Source organism: Phragmites australis, chromosome 11 (assembly GCF_958298935.1).
Source record: "Phragmites australis chromosome 11, lpPhrAust1.1, whole genome shotgun sequence".
Taxonomy (NCBI): Eukaryota; Viridiplantae; Streptophyta; class Magnoliopsida; order Poales; family Poaceae; genus Phragmites; species Phragmites australis.
Window position 1 is genome coordinate 29,480,765 of NC_084931.1, and position 17,576 is coordinate 29,498,340.

The following is a 17,576-nucleotide window of genomic DNA, read 5'->3' on the forward strand; positions in this document are numbered from 1 at the left end:
ACTTTCTAGGTGCATCGACTTTATCTTGCAACAAATAGAAGATATAATAAATTATTTTGACAAATATAAAAATGAAGGATTCGCTTATAGTATGATTATTAGCAAGTATACTTTAAGTATTTATCAAAAATAATTGTTTAATACACTAAATATTATCTTTACAACTTATATATTAATTAATTATTTAAAGCTCCAATTCAATGAGCCACTTTTTAGTTTCACACTAGACCACCAAAATCTTAGAATGGACCCTGCTATCTCTCGAGCGACGCGCCACCGATAGCTACTTGTTCTCCCGCCCCACCCTCTTCCTTCCATCTTCGACGGCTCTTCCAATGTCCGATCCACCGCAGCCGTCCTCTGCCACCCTAACCAACCCGTTTCTGTCGCCCCTGCCATCGACAACACCCATCGCTCATGGCATCCATCGTCGTCTCGCCACACCTTCACGCCACCGTTTGGGCCAACCCTCTAAGCTCGTAGACCACCCGAACCCGGAACCATAACCCATTCCTAACCCTAACCATGCCAGCGTGCTCCAAATCCACGGTCGATTGTAAGAAGTGTAGGGAAACTGGTCAACTTAGGAATGGACCAAAGATAGATATATATCTTTGCCAGCACTGTTCATGAACGCGGTGCTTGAGCTTGACTACAACATGAGCCTCGTGACTGTACGCGTACAGGACTAGCCAGATACCATTCTAATCTAATCAACAAAAAGTGAGGACCTTACGACCATAAACTGGCTGTCTAGCTAGAACTAGCACAGGAGCAGCGCCCCATCCAAAGGTCGTCAGTGAACAAGTCAGAGACCCCTGTGCCCTCCACAAGCTCTCAAAGTCCACCGTCCACACCCGGCAAATACCGGCCGAATTCCTCGCTACAATCACTGCTTAATCGGCATATATACATCTCCGAGATTCCACTACGACGTACACCAAGGCGGGCGCTGGGCCGGCCTGCCGTCCATCTAGCTCCCCATGGCAGACGAGTGGTGGAGCTCCGCACGAACCGACGGCGCGTCGGCCTGTTCGACGGCTCCGGCCACGGACCTGATGGACGTCGCCGAGTCGGCGACGAGTGGGACTCCGGTAGATTTCCAGCCAGGTTTGCACGGCGCTGCCACGACCGCCTCCTCCTCCTTCCTCGCTGATCCAGACATGGGTTGGACGCAAACCTACATGTAAGTAGATCCTGAACTTGCCGCGTTCTGCCTTAATTACATCCCGGCGTAACGACATATTAGTATATTAGTATATTAGTATATTACACCACGGCTATGCTCTCTATGGTTGCATGCCTGCGAATTGGCAAGCAGGGGCGGCGGGAGGACGACTGCCGAGGCCACCACCAGCTTCAACGCACTGCTTCAACTCCACGGCGACGCGAGCCGCCACTTCCTGCTCGACCAGCCATCATCACCTTCCGTGCTGGACCAGTATGAAGTCGACGGCACGGCGCCCGTGGCATCTGCAGCATCACCGAGCGCGTCCCTGTACGGGGACAACCAGTACTCCAGCTCGGCCATGAGTTACGGGGACACGCCGGCAGCCCCGATGACGAAGCCGTTCTCGCAGCAGCAGTTCTCCGGCTTCCTCGTCTCGTCGATGGGGAGTTTCGGGCCCGCTGCAGAGCCGCCGCCGCTTCTCTTGCAGGCCCTAGAGCCCAAACGTTTCAAGGTATCATATGGACTAGCGCGATGACTAGATATGATGCTACCTGCTGATCAGCTAGGGTTTCTTCTGACTCGGCCTCTGGTGCAGTCCAATACGGAACCTGCTCAGGACGCATGCTCCTCGGTGACGAGAAGAAGTGTTCCTGACTCGCCTGCGGCGGCGAAGAAGACCCGGATCGAGACGCCGTCTCATTTGCCGACCTTCAAGGTGTACATCGGCCTGTGACTAGAATACTAGATTATGATGACAACCATTTCCTTCAATTATTGTTCCTAGCTTTTCCAGCTCAATTAGCTATCTAGACAGTAAATATTCTTGCTAGTTATCATCAATTGAATTATGATGCATGGCTTTTGGGTTGCTTTTGATTCTTCTCCGCAGGTGAGGAAAGAGAAGCTCGGGGACAGAATCACTGCGCTCCAGCAACTGGTCTCGCCTTTTGGAAAGGTGCCCATTTTCTCCCCTTTCTGCATCAGCTTCTCTCTTATTTGTTTCCTTAAATTTTCGTTTGAGAAAAAAAAATCTCATTTCCAAGTTGATGAACCTATACATTATTTTCAATCGCAACCGCGCATTTCAGACAGATACCGCATCGGTTCTTCACGAGGCCATCGAATACATCAAGCTCCTGCACGATCAAGTAGCTGTAAGTATACGAGTTGAGATCGAGTTCTATAGCTCAGCCTCAATCAATTAGCCGAACAATTTCATGGTCAGCATATTGTTAAGTTGCACGAGTTGTGTGATTCGAGCTATTGAACCGACCTGACCTGCAGTCTCTGAGCTCTCCGTACCTGAGGTGTGGACGCCCTGTGAAGCTACAACAACAACAGGTACACATCTGCAAGTTCTTAGCCGTCATTTTGATGTGTAATAGCGTTCAGAATTATTTTCCTTTATTTGCACCTACCAATTGCATGTTTTCCCAATAAATTAACAGGGTTTCTTGTCAGGCGGACGGCAGCGAGGCGAAGGAGGACCTGCGAAGCCGAGGGCTGTGCCTCGTCCCGGTGGCGAGCACTTACACGGTGGCGAGCGAGACGGCGCCGGAGTTCTGGCATCCTAGCTTTGGGGGCACATTTCGGTAGAGATAGAGACATGCGTGCAGTATTTAGCTCTAGGTAGCTAGCTAGGCAGGTATTTGTGTGTGTGCTAATCAAGCAAGGCGTTCTTATTTCAGTAAAACTCAGTGTTGAAACAAAAGCAAAATCTAAGCGATCAGCAATGTGTAACTGCGAGATTGAATTCGAATGAGGGTAAACTGAAAGAAACTGCAGTAACTAGGATACGAGCCTTTATTAGAGAGGTTAAATAATATGTATATAATGTTGGGTAGGTTCAAAAGAGAATGATATGCTATTACGTAGTAAACAACTTTCCAAAGGAATAATGTTATCGGTTGTATTAATTTGTCTTGACAGGTTGGGGGTGGAGGAGAATATAATGTTGGAAAGGTGCTAAACTTGGGAGCAACAGAGATGTCAGCTCTATAAGTATGGTGAGCAGTTGGACTTTTCTTAAAAGAAAATTTTAAAACATATAATCAGTCAAGTACATCGTATAATTTATAGCCAAGCGTAGCTAGTAGACAAGTACTAATAAAAATGGGGAAAAAAAAATTCCATTTTACTCTCACGGAGTTTTTGGACTATCTGGATTACCTTTAATATTTTATCTAGTGTTTTAAGTTGGATTTTTGTGGAATGATAGGATTCCTTATATAATAAATTACGAAGTCTTTTCGTAATATCTCATAACTTTTGCAGGTCGGGATGAAGTTACCTAAGGGTTGCACTAGTTCACTGCTTGTGAAATTATATCGTGTCTTGGTCATCGCTTCTTTTACTAAAAGATTGTGTCAACGAACATCTTAGCCACTAAAAATCTGGGCCAATTTTCCACGAATGCTTTTGTCTCCTAGTTTCATTCAATTTGTGGCGCATAAACGCATCAATGCCTTTGTAACAAGTCGACACGATTCATCAATTCCTTTCGGTGTCCTTTTGACGGCCCGGCCCGAGTAGGCAGGCCGGCACGCGATCCACAAACACTCCGGGCGACGAGCTAGCTACGGACCTCGGATGGCACTTAAAGGCCGTAAGTGGGCCGAAACCAGCAAGACGTTTATTCCGTTCAGTGACCAGCGAAAGGATTATAAGAGCACATGGTATGTGATCTTCTCCAAAAAAAGGAAAAAGAAAAAAGAGAGCAATGGTATCAAACACAAATGCACAATAGGCGTACCAAATTTCACAAGCTGTTCAATCGAAACCACAACAACATCGATCGCATCACACGTAGTCGTGTAGATTAGTTAACAGCAGATTGCTAGATAGCCAGGTGATGGAGACTAGGGATGATAACGAGACTAATCCCAGCGGAGAATGCTTCTTCATCTTTATGCTCATTTAGTTATTGGAGTAAGTTTTCTCTCATTCTCATCCCGGGGAGAATTTTACGAGAATCAGGTTTCAATGGAGATGTAAAGTTAAATCATAGTTAATTATTTCTATATATTAATAATATATCTATAGTATAAATAAGTAATTTTTTATGCATACAAGAGTAATTAGTATAAGATGAATTAAATATCATAGGTTAGACAAAAAAAATATAAGAGTAATTTATTATTTCTCTTATATAATAATATTTGTACATTTAAATACTAAAAAAATATGAGAGGGCAATCGAGCCGAGGTGGCTCCTGATGGCTGCCCCTCAGGTGGGAGACCTGGATTCGATCCCTAGCTCTCACCTCTGGGGCGCTCCTCAATCCCTTTGTAGCTGAGGGTGTGTGGGCCCCCTTTGTGAAAAAATATATTAAGAAATATATATACATATATATATATATATATATGTGTGTGTTTGTGATATCAGACATATAGCGAGGATAAAAAGCATCTTCCCGTTCCGTCTCTATATAAATTTGCAGAGATCAAATTTTTTCAAACACATCCCCTCCGTGGATTACCACGAAACAGAGCCTCAATATTATCTGGAGACAGTATAGCTGTAGATGCACCGGTGTACCATGCACGTCTTCACAATCACAAGTGTACGTACACAACGTACGTGCATAGCACGTTGGCACGGCGATCGCCGGATCATCAGGCGGAGCCGCCCTTGAGCCTCTTGGCGACGCCGGCGAAGTACTTGCCCTGGTGGAAGGCGTGCTCCAGGTCCACCTCCGTCGGCCACCGCGACCTGTCCCCGGCGAACGTGCCCGCGCCGTACGGGCTGCCGCCGTGCACGCTCTCCATGTCGAACATCTTGGCGCCGAACGTGTACCCCACCGGCACGAACACCATCCCGTGGTGCGTCAGCTGCGTCACCGCCGTCAGCCTGACCCAGAAAAAAATCGTTAGCATCTATCACCGGCCGTCTCCGTCTCTCTTTCACAACGTGATCGGTTCGTGCAATGCAAGGCTGTGGGGGAGATGAGAGAGATCAGGTCAATGACTCACGGCGTGGTCTCCTGCCCGCCGCCCTGGGTGCCGGTGCTGAAGAAGATGCCCGCGGGCTTGCCGGCCAGGCTCTTTTCCCGCCACAGCCCGCCGGTGGCGTCGAAGAACGCCTTCATCTGCGCGGCCATCATGCCGAACCTCGTGGGGAACCCGAAGAGGATCCCATCGGCCTCCGCGAGCTCCTGCGGCGTGATGATCGGTGCGTCGGTCTTCGGTGGCGCGCCCATCTTGCCGAGCACCTCTTCAGGCAGAGTTTCAGGGACCTTTGGAATGGTAAGATAAGATACACGAATTTACATGGGTAATCAGATGCAGAACGAAAAGAAGCGATGCTAGAATTACCAAGAAAAAAAAGATTTTATAAATTAGTAATTATTTCTGAAGCATAAACAACATTAGTTCCTGACAAGCATCAAAACCACAGACTGCATTGTTGCCAACTGCGAGACATGGTTGTTGAGACTGACCTGCCATATTTTCACTTCCACGCCTTCGACAGAGGCGGCGCCTTTCTTGATCTCCTCAGCTAGTTTAGCAACGTGCCCGTATGTGGAGTAAAACCTATCGAAAATTCGGTAGTGTTTTTACTGCTCTTACGATAAATGCGCAAGAACTAAAACGATCAAATACTGATTCATTTCAGTAAATGCGCAAATCACATTCAGGAAACTTTGGGAACAGAATGAAGCTTACGTAGAAAGAATGAGGGCATCGTGATTCATAAGCCATATTGCATCAGTGATATTATTAATCCAGAAATGAACAAAAGGTGGCAAATATATAATTCAACTACTTCACACCAATGTATAATTCAACTAGTTCAGCAAAGTTATCCTATGGATACAATTCATCTGAGTTTGCTCCAAGCTTAAAAACAGAATAACTATTTTTGTCTGCTGAACTAAAGCCCAAATGGAGGCTAAAATATTACCAACAATATTATGTCAAGTGTCAATTAGGTATTTAGGTGTAAAGGTGTATTGAAAAAACAAGTGTTTCCCATCTTTTATTCAAAGAGAACATTTACAATACACCATGATACTAGATGATAGAGAGCATCATTGCTGTGATCCAACCGTCTATTTTAGTAGGTATTATTGTAATTATCTTGGTACCCTTAGGGGTAATTACGTCATTAACTGACCGGACTTCGGACCTTCGCCACCCATCATCGACCGGCCGACGGAGGATGAAAACCCTAATAAATGAAATGAACAGAATAAGTGAAAGCTTATCCGAATAATAAACTAACATTTTGATATTCCCTAATTAAACATATAATTTACAAGTTTATTTAAACATATAATTTACAAGTTTATCATATTTGGCTTCTAGATGCTCTCACTTTTCGGTAGTTGGTCAGTCCCATTCAGACAGCAAAACTAAAAAACATGGGTGGCTTATTACTTACACTAAACGATATGAGAGTGATTATTTATCTTTTTAAGCTGTCATATAGATGTGATGTGATTTGACAGAAAAATGTTCTTTGCCAATAACAGGATTTGCCAATAACAGGATGCATGCACCGAGTACTAAGGAATCAAGTATGCCCGAGGCCACTAAATTTTAATTTTTGCTGCTCAAGAGTGACATCCTCTGAATGGTCATGAGAGTACTGTATGTTTCATGATGAATTGTACTTACATTCAAATATTCAGAAGCCCAATGAACTACATGATCATATTATTTGGAAACTAGTTATGCATTGTTTGGTTTTGTGAGGCAAATAAGCAAGATATGCAAAATTATGGATCAAGTAAAAGGTCCATGTGCTGCTGTGACACTGGGAAGCAACAAGAGCTAGCGAACTTGCATACCCATCAGAAGACAGAGTTGGATTGCACTGTTGTAGTGGAAAATCCACATCAACAGAAAAGGGAATCCCGTGGATTTCATAATTGCCCACAAAAGAAAAGGAGATACATTCTCGTTGAGATGCTGCATTTTAGAAGTTTGCATATACAGACAGAAAGAATAGCACCAAGAATTTAATGGAAAAACTATATATACATATAACTAGAACTAGCGAAATTTGATCCTCGACAGAAAAACAAACTGAAACAAGATACCATTTTTAGTTGTGCAAATAGAATATAACTGAAATTTACTTCTAATTTTAGGTCAGTTTGTACTATCCCACTCATCGAACTGATGAAATTTCGCTCCTTAACAGAAAAAACAAAATAAGAACACGCTAAAAAAATCGTCTTTAGTAGGAGACAATGGAAAAGCTACAGATTGCTTGTAATTTAGGCCAGTTATCACAATTTTGCTAGGATTTTCATCTCAAATAACCGATACAAATTACACAAACAGAAAAAATGGTAATAACAAAGCTATACATACATTACACTTGGAATGAATGGGAAGTTCAGTTGTAATTATAGGTCAGTTGAACTCATATACTAGTCCCATCTTGAACATAGTAGATTAACCTTGAGTTCAGTTATTTAAATGTGTTTTCGAATTAGCCTAATGCACATGTGGATCCCATCTTTTTAATGTTGAGTTGTACTCTAACTCACAGTATGATAAAAATACAAATTGCATTGCTAAAATGAATTAGTTTTTTCAGCAATCTAATCCCCACGGGGAATCATGACCAGTTGCACTCAGTAGTTGGTGGGAACTGGGAGTTGGTAAAGATATCATACATGACTAAATTAAATGTTTCTCAAAGCAACTGTCCTTGATACAGTGACCTAATCAGTCCCTGCAAAGTCACACTCTAAGTGGTGATTTGAACCACTAGTTTCTAAAGGGTTGTAAGAGAACTACAAATCATTGAAGAAACACTCACGACGTCGCCAATATCGGGGCGCAAATCCATCGGCATTTCCTACCACAAGAGGAAAAAATTTCCGTCAAAGGCAATAACCCCCAATTAGTGCAGGATAAGTTCCTACCACCGTTTGGGGCAGGCCCGATTGCTGCATCAGTTCCATGAGTCCATCAGGGAGGGACCAAACCCACTACCATGATTGAGACACTGAAAGCCAAAAATTAAACCATTTTTTTAATAAAAAACTAAACCCAAATTATTTACAAGCCTAAACCCTCCCAACTTCTGCAAGTTCATTATCCTATATTGTGACGCCCATGTTTCGCAGCCCAGCCCTCCTTCCCCGCCTACAGCCGAGCCCGCACCTCCTCCCTCTCTCTCACTAACAGCTCGGGCTCACCTGTCAGCCCCCTTCTCCCACCTCTCACCGCGCCACGCGCAACCGCGCCGTCCGAAACTGCCGGCGGGCCCACGTCTCCACCCGCGCCTTTAAATGCCGCCCAGCCCCGTCGCTCTCCCGTTCGCCCACAACCCCGCCCGCTCCACACCTTTGCAGAGACGTCATTGCTATCACCGAGCTCCACCGGGCTGTACGACGGTATTTTGCCATGTTTATTGCGCAATCCCCCGTATACGCATACGCACATGTATATATACATATATATAAAAAGAAGAAGAAGAAGAAATAGAAAAAAAAGAAGAAAAAGAAGAAAAGAGCCGACATGCCTTTTTTGGCCAGCCCGGCCGTCTTCCCTCTCCCGGCCAGGGCGGCCCTGCCCATTTCCTCGCCCCTTTTAAAGCCTCCCCCGCCGCTGCCCTAGGGCAGCCCCCTTCTTCTTTCCCCCCTCGCTTTCTCTGTGCGCCGCCTCGTTCTCTCTGCATTACCGCTTCCCTCTCCGGCTCAGCTGCGCTCGCGCCTGAGACGCGCCCCTCTCCTCCCCGCTTCTCCTCTCTCCTCTCCCCGTTTCTCTTCTCTCTCTCCTCTCCTCGCTTCTCTCTCTACCCCTGGGTACGAGGCGGTCGGGCGCGTTGCCTCGACCGCGCCGCGCCTGAGCCGAGCTGCGCAGCCACGCCCGAGCCGTACGCGGTCGTCCTCATCCCGTCTCCCATCCTTATCTCTTCTTCCCCCAAATCCAACCGGCCGATCCGTTTTCGCCGCGGTAGGAAGCCCCCGGCCGCCGCTATAAAGGTTGGGAGGGGGGTGCCCCGCGGATGGAGAAGGGGGAGATCTGCGAGAGAAGAGAGAGAGAGAAGAGAGATAGAGAAAAGAGAGATCTGCCCCCTCTAATCGACTATTTGCCATCACTTTCTGCCGTCACCGGGGCACCATGGCCGCCTTCGCTAGTTTCGGTGAGTCTCGGTGATGATTTTATTTCTCCTCCCTCTCCATCTATGTGCGAACAGGTGTGTTCGGCCGGCCGGCGCCTCGACGTCGCGTCCGTGCGTTTGGAGCTGTGATGTTTGGCCGGTGTTTCGTCGCCGTGTCCAGGGTAGGCTATGATTTGTGATCACCGGTTGTTCTTGTTGGTGATTTGACCGACCCTCGTGCCGCGACCGTGGAGAGGTGCTGCATGGCCCGTGGTCGTTTGTTCGTTGTGCTGTGATGAAAGCAAGGCGGTCGTTGGTGATCTGTGATCGTGTTGGCCGGCGGTGATGCTCGTTGTAGTGGTTTGGGCCGAGCTTTTGGGATGATGATGGTCGGTCAGTGCCTCGTCACTGTGTCCGCGCAAGCAGGTGATCTTCGGTCGTTGTACCGTGCCGTGGCTATGTAAGGCTTTGATTGGCTGCGTGGGTTTTAATCCCCGACCGGGTTTGTGCTGCAATTCTTTTGGTGATTCAGTTGTTCTTGTAGCCGGCCGACGTTCTTGCGCCGCGTCCATGCATACAGTGGGTTTGTTCTGTGATCTGGCCGGCCCTTGTTGCTGTGTCCGTGGAGGTGGTGCTTTGCGTAAGTTCGTTAAGCTGTCTTTCGTTCTTCTGATTCGACCGGTCTGGTTACCGCGACCGTGGAATTGAGACCATGCCAGATATGGTGGTTCGTTGCCCCTTTCTTTTTTGCCTTCTGTTATGTCATGCGCCGCCAGCTGGGAGTCAGAGGGCCGCTGGAATGATGGCTGGGTGTCTGAGCGCCGCCGTGCGCATGTGCTTCTGTGTGGTTAAGTTGCCGCCGTGTTTACTGACATGCTGGCCGACGCTTCGTGCCCGTGTCCATGCAGATGGAGTCCGGCCGGCGTTTAGCGCCGTGGTCGTGCGAAATATGCCTATATCCGTGCGGCCTTTAGTTGGTTTTGGCTGTTCAGCTTTGTTTTGAGATGAATCTGGCCGGCGTTCGCGCCGTGGTCATGTGAGATGGGTGCTTGTTTCGCCCAACTTTTGTTCTTTTGGTTGGCGGCCATGATGCCATTTAGGCTTTGATCTAGCTCCCTGGTAGAACTCAGTTAGCTGATTGTGGTAGAATTGTTGTGGAAATGGTCCTAGGCCCCCTTTTGCCTATGTGGCCTCATGCCTTTGTGGCTCATAGCCTTCATGGCTCATTGCATGTTACCTTTCGGAATGGCCAGTGATGGTACTGAGGCCCCGAGTTCATGTTGCTATGTTGATAGCTTGGGTGATACTATTCACCCTTTGTGACGTGTGCTGGTAATGATGATGATTTCACCTCTGTCGGGATAGTAGCCAGCTATGTGTTGCTTGTTGCCTTGGGTTAATGGCTGATGACTTTGTGAGGCCTTTGTGGGGTTGCAACAGAGATTCGGATGGGTTAAGGGGTAGAGGTTGTAGCTAAAAGTTTAGATGTTGTGCAGTTCGTCGGGCTCCCTTCGGGTTGTAGCTGGAAGACTGCTAATCATCTAAACTCTCGCTCCCCCTATTCCCTTGTAGTACCTAAGGCTACGACCGATGATGAGGGGCTACAATGTCTGAGGCCTGTGTGGCCGATGATGACTCGGGATGTATAAATAGTCCATAAAGCTCATGCTAGACTGTTTGTCCCGTCTGTTACTTTTGTTTATTGTTTAACGCTCACTTTGCTTTATCTGTGATGCGTGTGACTACAGCTCTGTAGACTCAGAGGCGACTTGACGATGACCAACACAGTGCAGCTTAATCGGAGGTTGTCCGGGAAGCCGAACGTAATTAACCGGGGGCCCTGCAAGGCCATGGGAACCAGGACGGAGCAATTGCCGAAGAAATAGTCAGATAGCGTGTGCGTTTGTACATGTGTGTGAGCAAATTGTAAACTATGAAACTGTACTTTATGATTTCGACATTGAATGAATAGAGTTACATGTTTCAATTATGATTTGCCTCCTTTCGTATACTTTGAGTATAATGGCACGCCCGCAATACATACACGATTACACAATAAACAACAGTTCGAACACGAAAAGCCTTGTTTCGAATGAGCGAAACATGGGCGTCCGTCGCCGCAGTCGAGCTTCCCCCGGTGCGTCCGAGGCCATTGCCAGCACCGCAAGGACCCGAGGAACGCATCCCACCCATCAGCTCTCCTTCTCCGCCGTCGGAAACACCACCTCGCCGAGCTCCGGTAAGCCTCACCGCCACATCACCATTGCTCCGCCACATCTATACATAATTTGATTCTTTGGGGTAGCATCTAGACTTGGCACCAACTTGGAAAAATGCACAACAGTCCCAATCTACTGCTCTGAGGAGCACATTGCCATTATCAACAATAGTCTTCCATGTGGATCATCTTTGTTCCCTATATAATATTTGGGAGTCCCTCTCTCAGTCGACAAGATCCGCAGAGGACATTTGCAGCCTTTGGTTGACAAAGTAGCCACCAAGCTTCCACCATGGCAGGCGAAGCTGATCTCTAAGGCTAGACGGGCAGCGTTAGTGAGATCGGTTCTATTCTTTACCCCACTGTACACGCTGATCTCTATCATAGTGCCACCCTGGGTTATCAAGGATATTGATCAGATTAGAAAACTTTTCTTTGGTCTGGAGAGAGGGCTTTGAATAGGGGGGGGGGGGATGCAGCGCCATTACCAGGTCACGCGTTTGTCGGCCTCTTGATTACAATGGTTTGGGCACCCAAGATCTCTGTTTGGCCAGCTTGGCTTTGCGACTCCATTGATTATGGTGGCAACGTTGTGATCCATCCAAACCATGGGCCATCCTTCACATGCATCACGAGCCAAAGGTTGCCTGTAGGGATTGGTGACGTCCTAAGAGGGGGGGGGGTGAATTAGGACATCTAAAACTATTTTTAGCTCCAAAAACAACACAAGATAAACTATATCAATTTCTATCTAAATATGCTCTAGGTTTATCTAATGTGTCTACTCTACCGATCAAAGCGTTTGCAACCTATCTAAGAAGGTAAATTGCAAGTAATTAAATGCGGAAACATAAATAAGGTAGAGAGAGCAAACTCGGCACAAGGATTTTTTTTCCCGTGGTATCGATGGCATGAATGCCACCCCTAGTCCACGTTGGAGCTCCACAAAGGATATGCTCCCGGTCGGCACCCGGTCACGGCCTTTGAGCCACCAAGTCACAAAGACAAGGCCTCCCCTGGATGAGCCACCAAACCACCAAGGCAAGGTCTCACCACTAGCCTCTCTTCCGGTTCCTTGCCGCCGTGATCACTTTGGAGCTTGAGCCACAAAGGCAAGGGTCTCCGCGTCCCCGCACAATCGCCTTGCCGCGCTCCACACCAAGTCGGAGGGTCAACAAGCTTGCCGGCGAGTCACCAAGACTCCAAGGTGCCGGCGTACCAAGAGGTACACTGTTGGATCACTCCTTGATCCACTCTCTAGGCAGCAATCACCTAGCAACTCACTCTCTAGGCCTATAAGTACTAATCACTCACTAATCTTCTGCTTGATCGCCTTGGATGATCACTTTAAGCGCTTTGGTGGCTTGGATGTCTTCTCAGGTGTTTGTGAACTTCTCTAGACTCCCCCACACTTAAATGACTGAGTGGAGGGGTATTTATAGCCTCAAACTTGCGCACTAGCCGTTAACCTAACGGCTCTAAAAAGCTGTTAACACCGGATGATCCGGTGAGAACAGTAGTACTAACACCGGATCATCCGGTGAGTACACTCTCACAAACTAGCCATTGGAACCCCCACTCAAGTCTCTGTGAACACCGGATTATCCTGTGATGACTCACTGAACACCGGACAAATGCACCGGATAATCCTATGTGTATATGTTCATTGTGATGCTCTCTGCAAATAATAGTCCGGTGTGTTCATTTTGTGAACACCGGATCATCCTGTGATAACTTATTGAACACCGGACGGTTCACATCCTGTGATAACTTATTGAACACCGGACAAATGCACCGGACTATCCTATGTGCATATCTTCATTTTGGAGCTCTCTGGAAATATTAGTCCGGTGTGTTCATTTTGTGAACACCGGATCATCCTGTGATGCAAAAGATTCCGCTTCAAATTTTCTGTGAACACCGGACTATTTTTCATTGAACTCACCGGATTATCCTATGCAGCATCGGACTAATTTTTATGTGAGCACCGGACTATCCTGTCGGCAAATTTCAGCAAAATATCGTTATGTATTTTGGGCATAACTTTTCGCTCTGAACTCCGATTTTGATGATCTTTGGCTCTATGGAAAGCTTGTAAAGATCTCTACAAGATTATACAGAAATCTATTCCATTTGATCACATCAAAATTCATGGAACAAGTCTAATTCATTCCTCTCTTTGTTCTGGCTTCAGCGACTTCTCTTTTGTTGCATCTATGAGACCTACTAAAGCATATACTTGACAAACATGTTAGTCCCAATGACTATGTTGTCATTAATCACTAAAATCACAATCATAACCTAATAGGGCTATTTTCGCTACAGTTGCCACCCTTTTTGCAGCTTCTACGGAATTTGAAGTGGGCAACAACATGAGGACCTTGTTTTGGACAGATCCTTGGATCGACGCTACTCCGTCCAAACCATGGCTCCTGAACTTTTCAGATGTGTTGCTCCTAATATTTCGAAGACTAGAACTGTGAGGGATGCGTTGCCCAACCGTCGATGGATAAGAGACATTTTCAGACCGTTGTGCATATTGGCCATAGCTCAATACCTAAGGCTTTGGAGCCATCTCAAATATGTCAGCTTGAGTAATGCAAAAGGTTAGATAATCTGAGAATGGACGTCGTCCGGGCAGTACACAGCTAAATCGGCATACCAAGTCATGTTCCTCAGCTCCATTTGGTTTGAGGGCGCTAAGTTGGTGTGGAGGTCTTGAGCTCCAGCGAAGGTAAAATTCTTTGGGTGGCTCGCATTACATGGGAGGCTATGGACGACGGACCGAAAGAAGATAAATGGTCTACAAACGGAAGACTCATGTACACATTGTGCCCAGCTACCGAAAATCACCGACCACTTGCTCCTTCACTGCACCTTATCTAGGGAGATCTGGTGACAAACTATGGGACTACATGCTCATACGGCAACAATTCTCTCCTGGAATGGTGGCTGGAGCTCCGACGACATGTGGTTAAAGAGTATCGAAAATGCATCAACTCCCTGGTCCTACTAACCCGCTGGAGGCTATGGTTGTCGCGCAACGATATTGTTTTCAACAATCATCGTATCACTTCCGATTCACTGATGACCCTCATTCGAGAGGATATTGATCCCTGGTGTATCGTCAGGGCAAGATAACTTTCCATCCTAAGGGTTCGATTTAGTAGTTTTGGCTCGATCTTCTAGTTTCGTTAGCTCTGTCCTTTTTGTTTTTGTTTCCTTACCTCGTAATAGGTCTAATTTTAGTTTTTCCCTTTCCCTGCGCAGTTAGGGGTATTGTGTAATCTATAAACTCATATTCGAGAAAAAAAACAAGTTCGAGAGAGGCGGTGTGCAGAGTGAAGGAAGGGAGGCAAGTATTTATAGAAGCTGCTGGGCTGGCGAGATGCTGCCAAGTGTGATCCACCGTGGAGGGCGCCATGTCACGTGCCACTCCAATCGGAGAATCAAGGGCTCAGATTGAGCGGTGAGGCGACTGCACAGACACACAGAATGGCTGTGCAGAGCGACTGATGTGTGAGTGCGTCATGGCTGCATCAGAAGCTATTCAGAACCAAGAAGAAATATAATGTCATGGCTGGTGATCTGTAGATGACAAATGCTGGAGAATCAGATTTCAGTTGCACGTAAACAATTTCAGCAGGAGTCAATACTACATCACGTACACTGGTTAAGGTCGACAGCGTGTTCAGAGACCAATCGTGTTAAGCTGGCAGTGGCTGGGAGCCTGGAACTAAACCTCGAGCTCTGATCTATCTCCAATCACATCGCGGCTTGATGAACGTTTGCAAGTACAACTGAGACGTTTACGAGATATACTGTCTACTGTGGCTCTGTCAGAAGAAAGGGACCACCCCAAATGGTTGTGGGAAAAATCAGGCAAAACTTCTGTTAAATCAGCGTATTTTCACTGTCTCACATGTGTAGGCAAAATAACATAATCTTTTTTTTTGCGAATGACCATATAATATAATCTGGAAAGTCAAGATCCCCTGAAGATCAAAATTTTCATGTAATATATCAGAATACTATCCTAACTAAAGACAACCTTTTGAAAAGGCAAGGATGTGCATTTTGAAAAGATTAAAATTTTCATGTAAACCCCAAATGTGCATTTTGCGATGAGGATGAAAACATTCCTCACTTATTTTTTTTGGCTGTACTCTAGCTAAATATGTGTGGAGCATGGTTGGTCTCGTTATTGGCGCTCATTGTAGGCTTGAATCTTTTGATCAATACTTTGTTTGGATCAAACACTTCTTGCCGCATGGGGGGAGGGGGGAGTTTCAGATGGTTGGTTTGGCAACTATCTGTTGGGCTATTTGGAGGATAAGAAATAGAGTTTGTTTTGAGAAAAAGTTTGTTCGATCTCCTGCTGGGATCATTTAGTTATGCTTGTTCTTTCTTGAAATACTGGGCAGGTCTGCAGAAGAAGTGACGATCAGCAGGTGCAAACTGATGGTGCTGAAGCCCTGCAGCGGACAGCTCTGCAACTACATCCACGCCAAGATCCTGAAGCTAGGAGTGACTTGAACCAACTGATTACAACATGACGATCTGTCAAAAATCTGAGTCAATGGCGCTCATTCGCCAGGGGAAGAAAAAGTGACCCTTTTGCCTTAGTGGACGGTAGTAATGGTAGATCGGTAGAATAGTTTATCTCTGTTTCTCGCAGCTATCTTTTGCGCTGGTTCATCAAGCGTCTGGTTGTTTCTATAAATTGTAATGGATAGCCCCCTGTAATGGATAGCCCCCTGTGCTGTGGAATCCCCAGCTGGATTGTCACTTTCAGTTTTAGTAGCCTATCTTGTAATTTCGTTGCCATGGTAATGAAATTCGGGAATACCCTTTCTGAAAAGAAAAAGAAGATCTCCAATGACATTTAAATGCCTCCATCTCTCACTTTCGCCACCAACCCTGACGGACAAGCCAAAGGATCTGTCTTCTGGAAGCTGTTTGGCCGAGGAGGCAGGGATTTCAAGGTCTCGACCGATAAATCAGTGGAACGGACTGCATTCTGGAGGGCTGAACCATGCCGATCTGCATCAGCTGCGTTTGCGTTATAATCAACGTCACCACGTAATTCAGACAAGAATTTAAGCTACGATATGTGGTGATCACCAGTTCCAAAGCTCTCAAGAAAAACAGCCAATGTAATTTTCATCTATATGAGTTGAAATATTTGGAAGAAGAGAAACATGGGGACTTTTCAAAATTCTAATCTCCAACCAAGTCAGGTTTCAATCTTAGCAAAGAAAGACGTCATCGTAAAAATAGAAGTGTTTTTTGTCTCTTTAGCTCTTTTTTTTTTTTGCATATTAGAGGTGTTATGTGTTGTTATGCGCCAAAGTCTTTTTTGTTTGATCTTATGTAGTTTCTTACCCCTCTCGTTTGAGCAAGAGGAGCGTTTAGTTGTAGAAACTATGTTCTTCTTTAATGAATGATAGAACTCCCGTCCTCTTTTCCAAAGAAAAAAAATATATGTGTTGATTACTCGCCATCTGATCAATCAGCGGTAAGCTAGCTGATCTGATCTAGCATACATACGACATCATGATGTCTTTGTTGTAAAGTTGCAGCTTAATGATGGCCGTCAGAGGCGACGGGAACTCGTGCCTACGATGGATTGGCGCAGCAGCTATGCATGGCAGTTGCTCTGTTCGTCCAGGTCCAGTCCCTTGACGCTGAAAAAAAGGGAAGCTCGACTCGAGCGTGAGCTGATGTGTGCATGGATGGAACGTCCATGTTCGTGTGTGCCTTACTGCCTTAGCCTTCAAGTCTGCCTCACCATCATGCACAACGATCGTCTCTTTCTGCTGCTCCCCTTTCGGCCGCCGGCTCATCGATCCGTGCACTGATCTGCGCGATAGAGGACATGGTAGATCTCTTGCTCGTGATCACCGACAGAGAGGGGATGAATGATGTGGTCGATCTGTACCTCGTGATCACCGTCACTGACCGACAGGAGTGCAGGAGACAAATTTTACTGTGAGACGGCGGCACGCACACACCATTTTTATTAAGTGTATCTGTGTATGCATTCCTGTTACATGAGCAAATTCTGAGAAGAGGTGACATGGAGAAAGATGTATGGCCCAGCTACACATCACAGCGAACAG

At 46.3% G+C, this 17,576-nt stretch overlaps 2 protein-coding genes across 3 annotated transcripts; one reads left to right on the forward strand and one right to left on the reverse strand.

Annotated features, from left to right (window-relative positions):
• The first annotated feature begins 765 nt into the window (after nt 1-765).
• On the forward strand, nt 766-3,622 carry LOC133885105 (transcription factor bHLH123-like). 2 transcript variants are annotated; one of them, XM_062324745.1, is made up of 8 exons: nt 766-1,186; nt 1,322-1,682; nt 1,767-1,886; nt 2,061-2,126; nt 2,260-2,325; nt 2,456-2,512; nt 2,620-3,177; nt 3,446-3,622. In XM_062324745.1, the coding sequence occupies exons 1-7, from the start codon at nt 984-986 to the stop codon at nt 2,743-2,745; spliced, it is 999 nt and encodes a 332-aa protein (XP_062180729.1). In that variant the 5' UTR covers nt 766-983; the 3' UTR covers nt 2,746-3,177; nt 3,446-3,622. The 2 variants fall into 2 exon arrangements, with proteins under 2 accessions (XP_062180729.1, XP_062180728.1); XM_062324744.1 differs by having other exon boundaries at nt 2,633-3,177.
• Nucleotides 3,623-4,687: 1,065 nt separating this feature from the next.
• Nucleotides 4,688-5,556, reverse strand: LOC133884596 (probable NAD(P)H dehydrogenase (quinone) FQR1-like 1). Its single transcript, XM_062324061.1, has 2 exons — nt 5,144-5,556; nt 4,688-5,021 (listed from the first exon to the last, which is right to left on the reverse strand). Exons 1-2 carry the CDS (start codon nt 5,368-5,370, stop codon nt 4,787-4,789), a joined length of 462 nt encoding a protein of 153 aa, XP_062180045.1. The 5' UTR covers nt 5,371-5,556; the 3' UTR covers nt 4,688-4,786.
• Between the last annotated feature and the right edge of the window lie 12,020 nt (nt 5,557-17,576).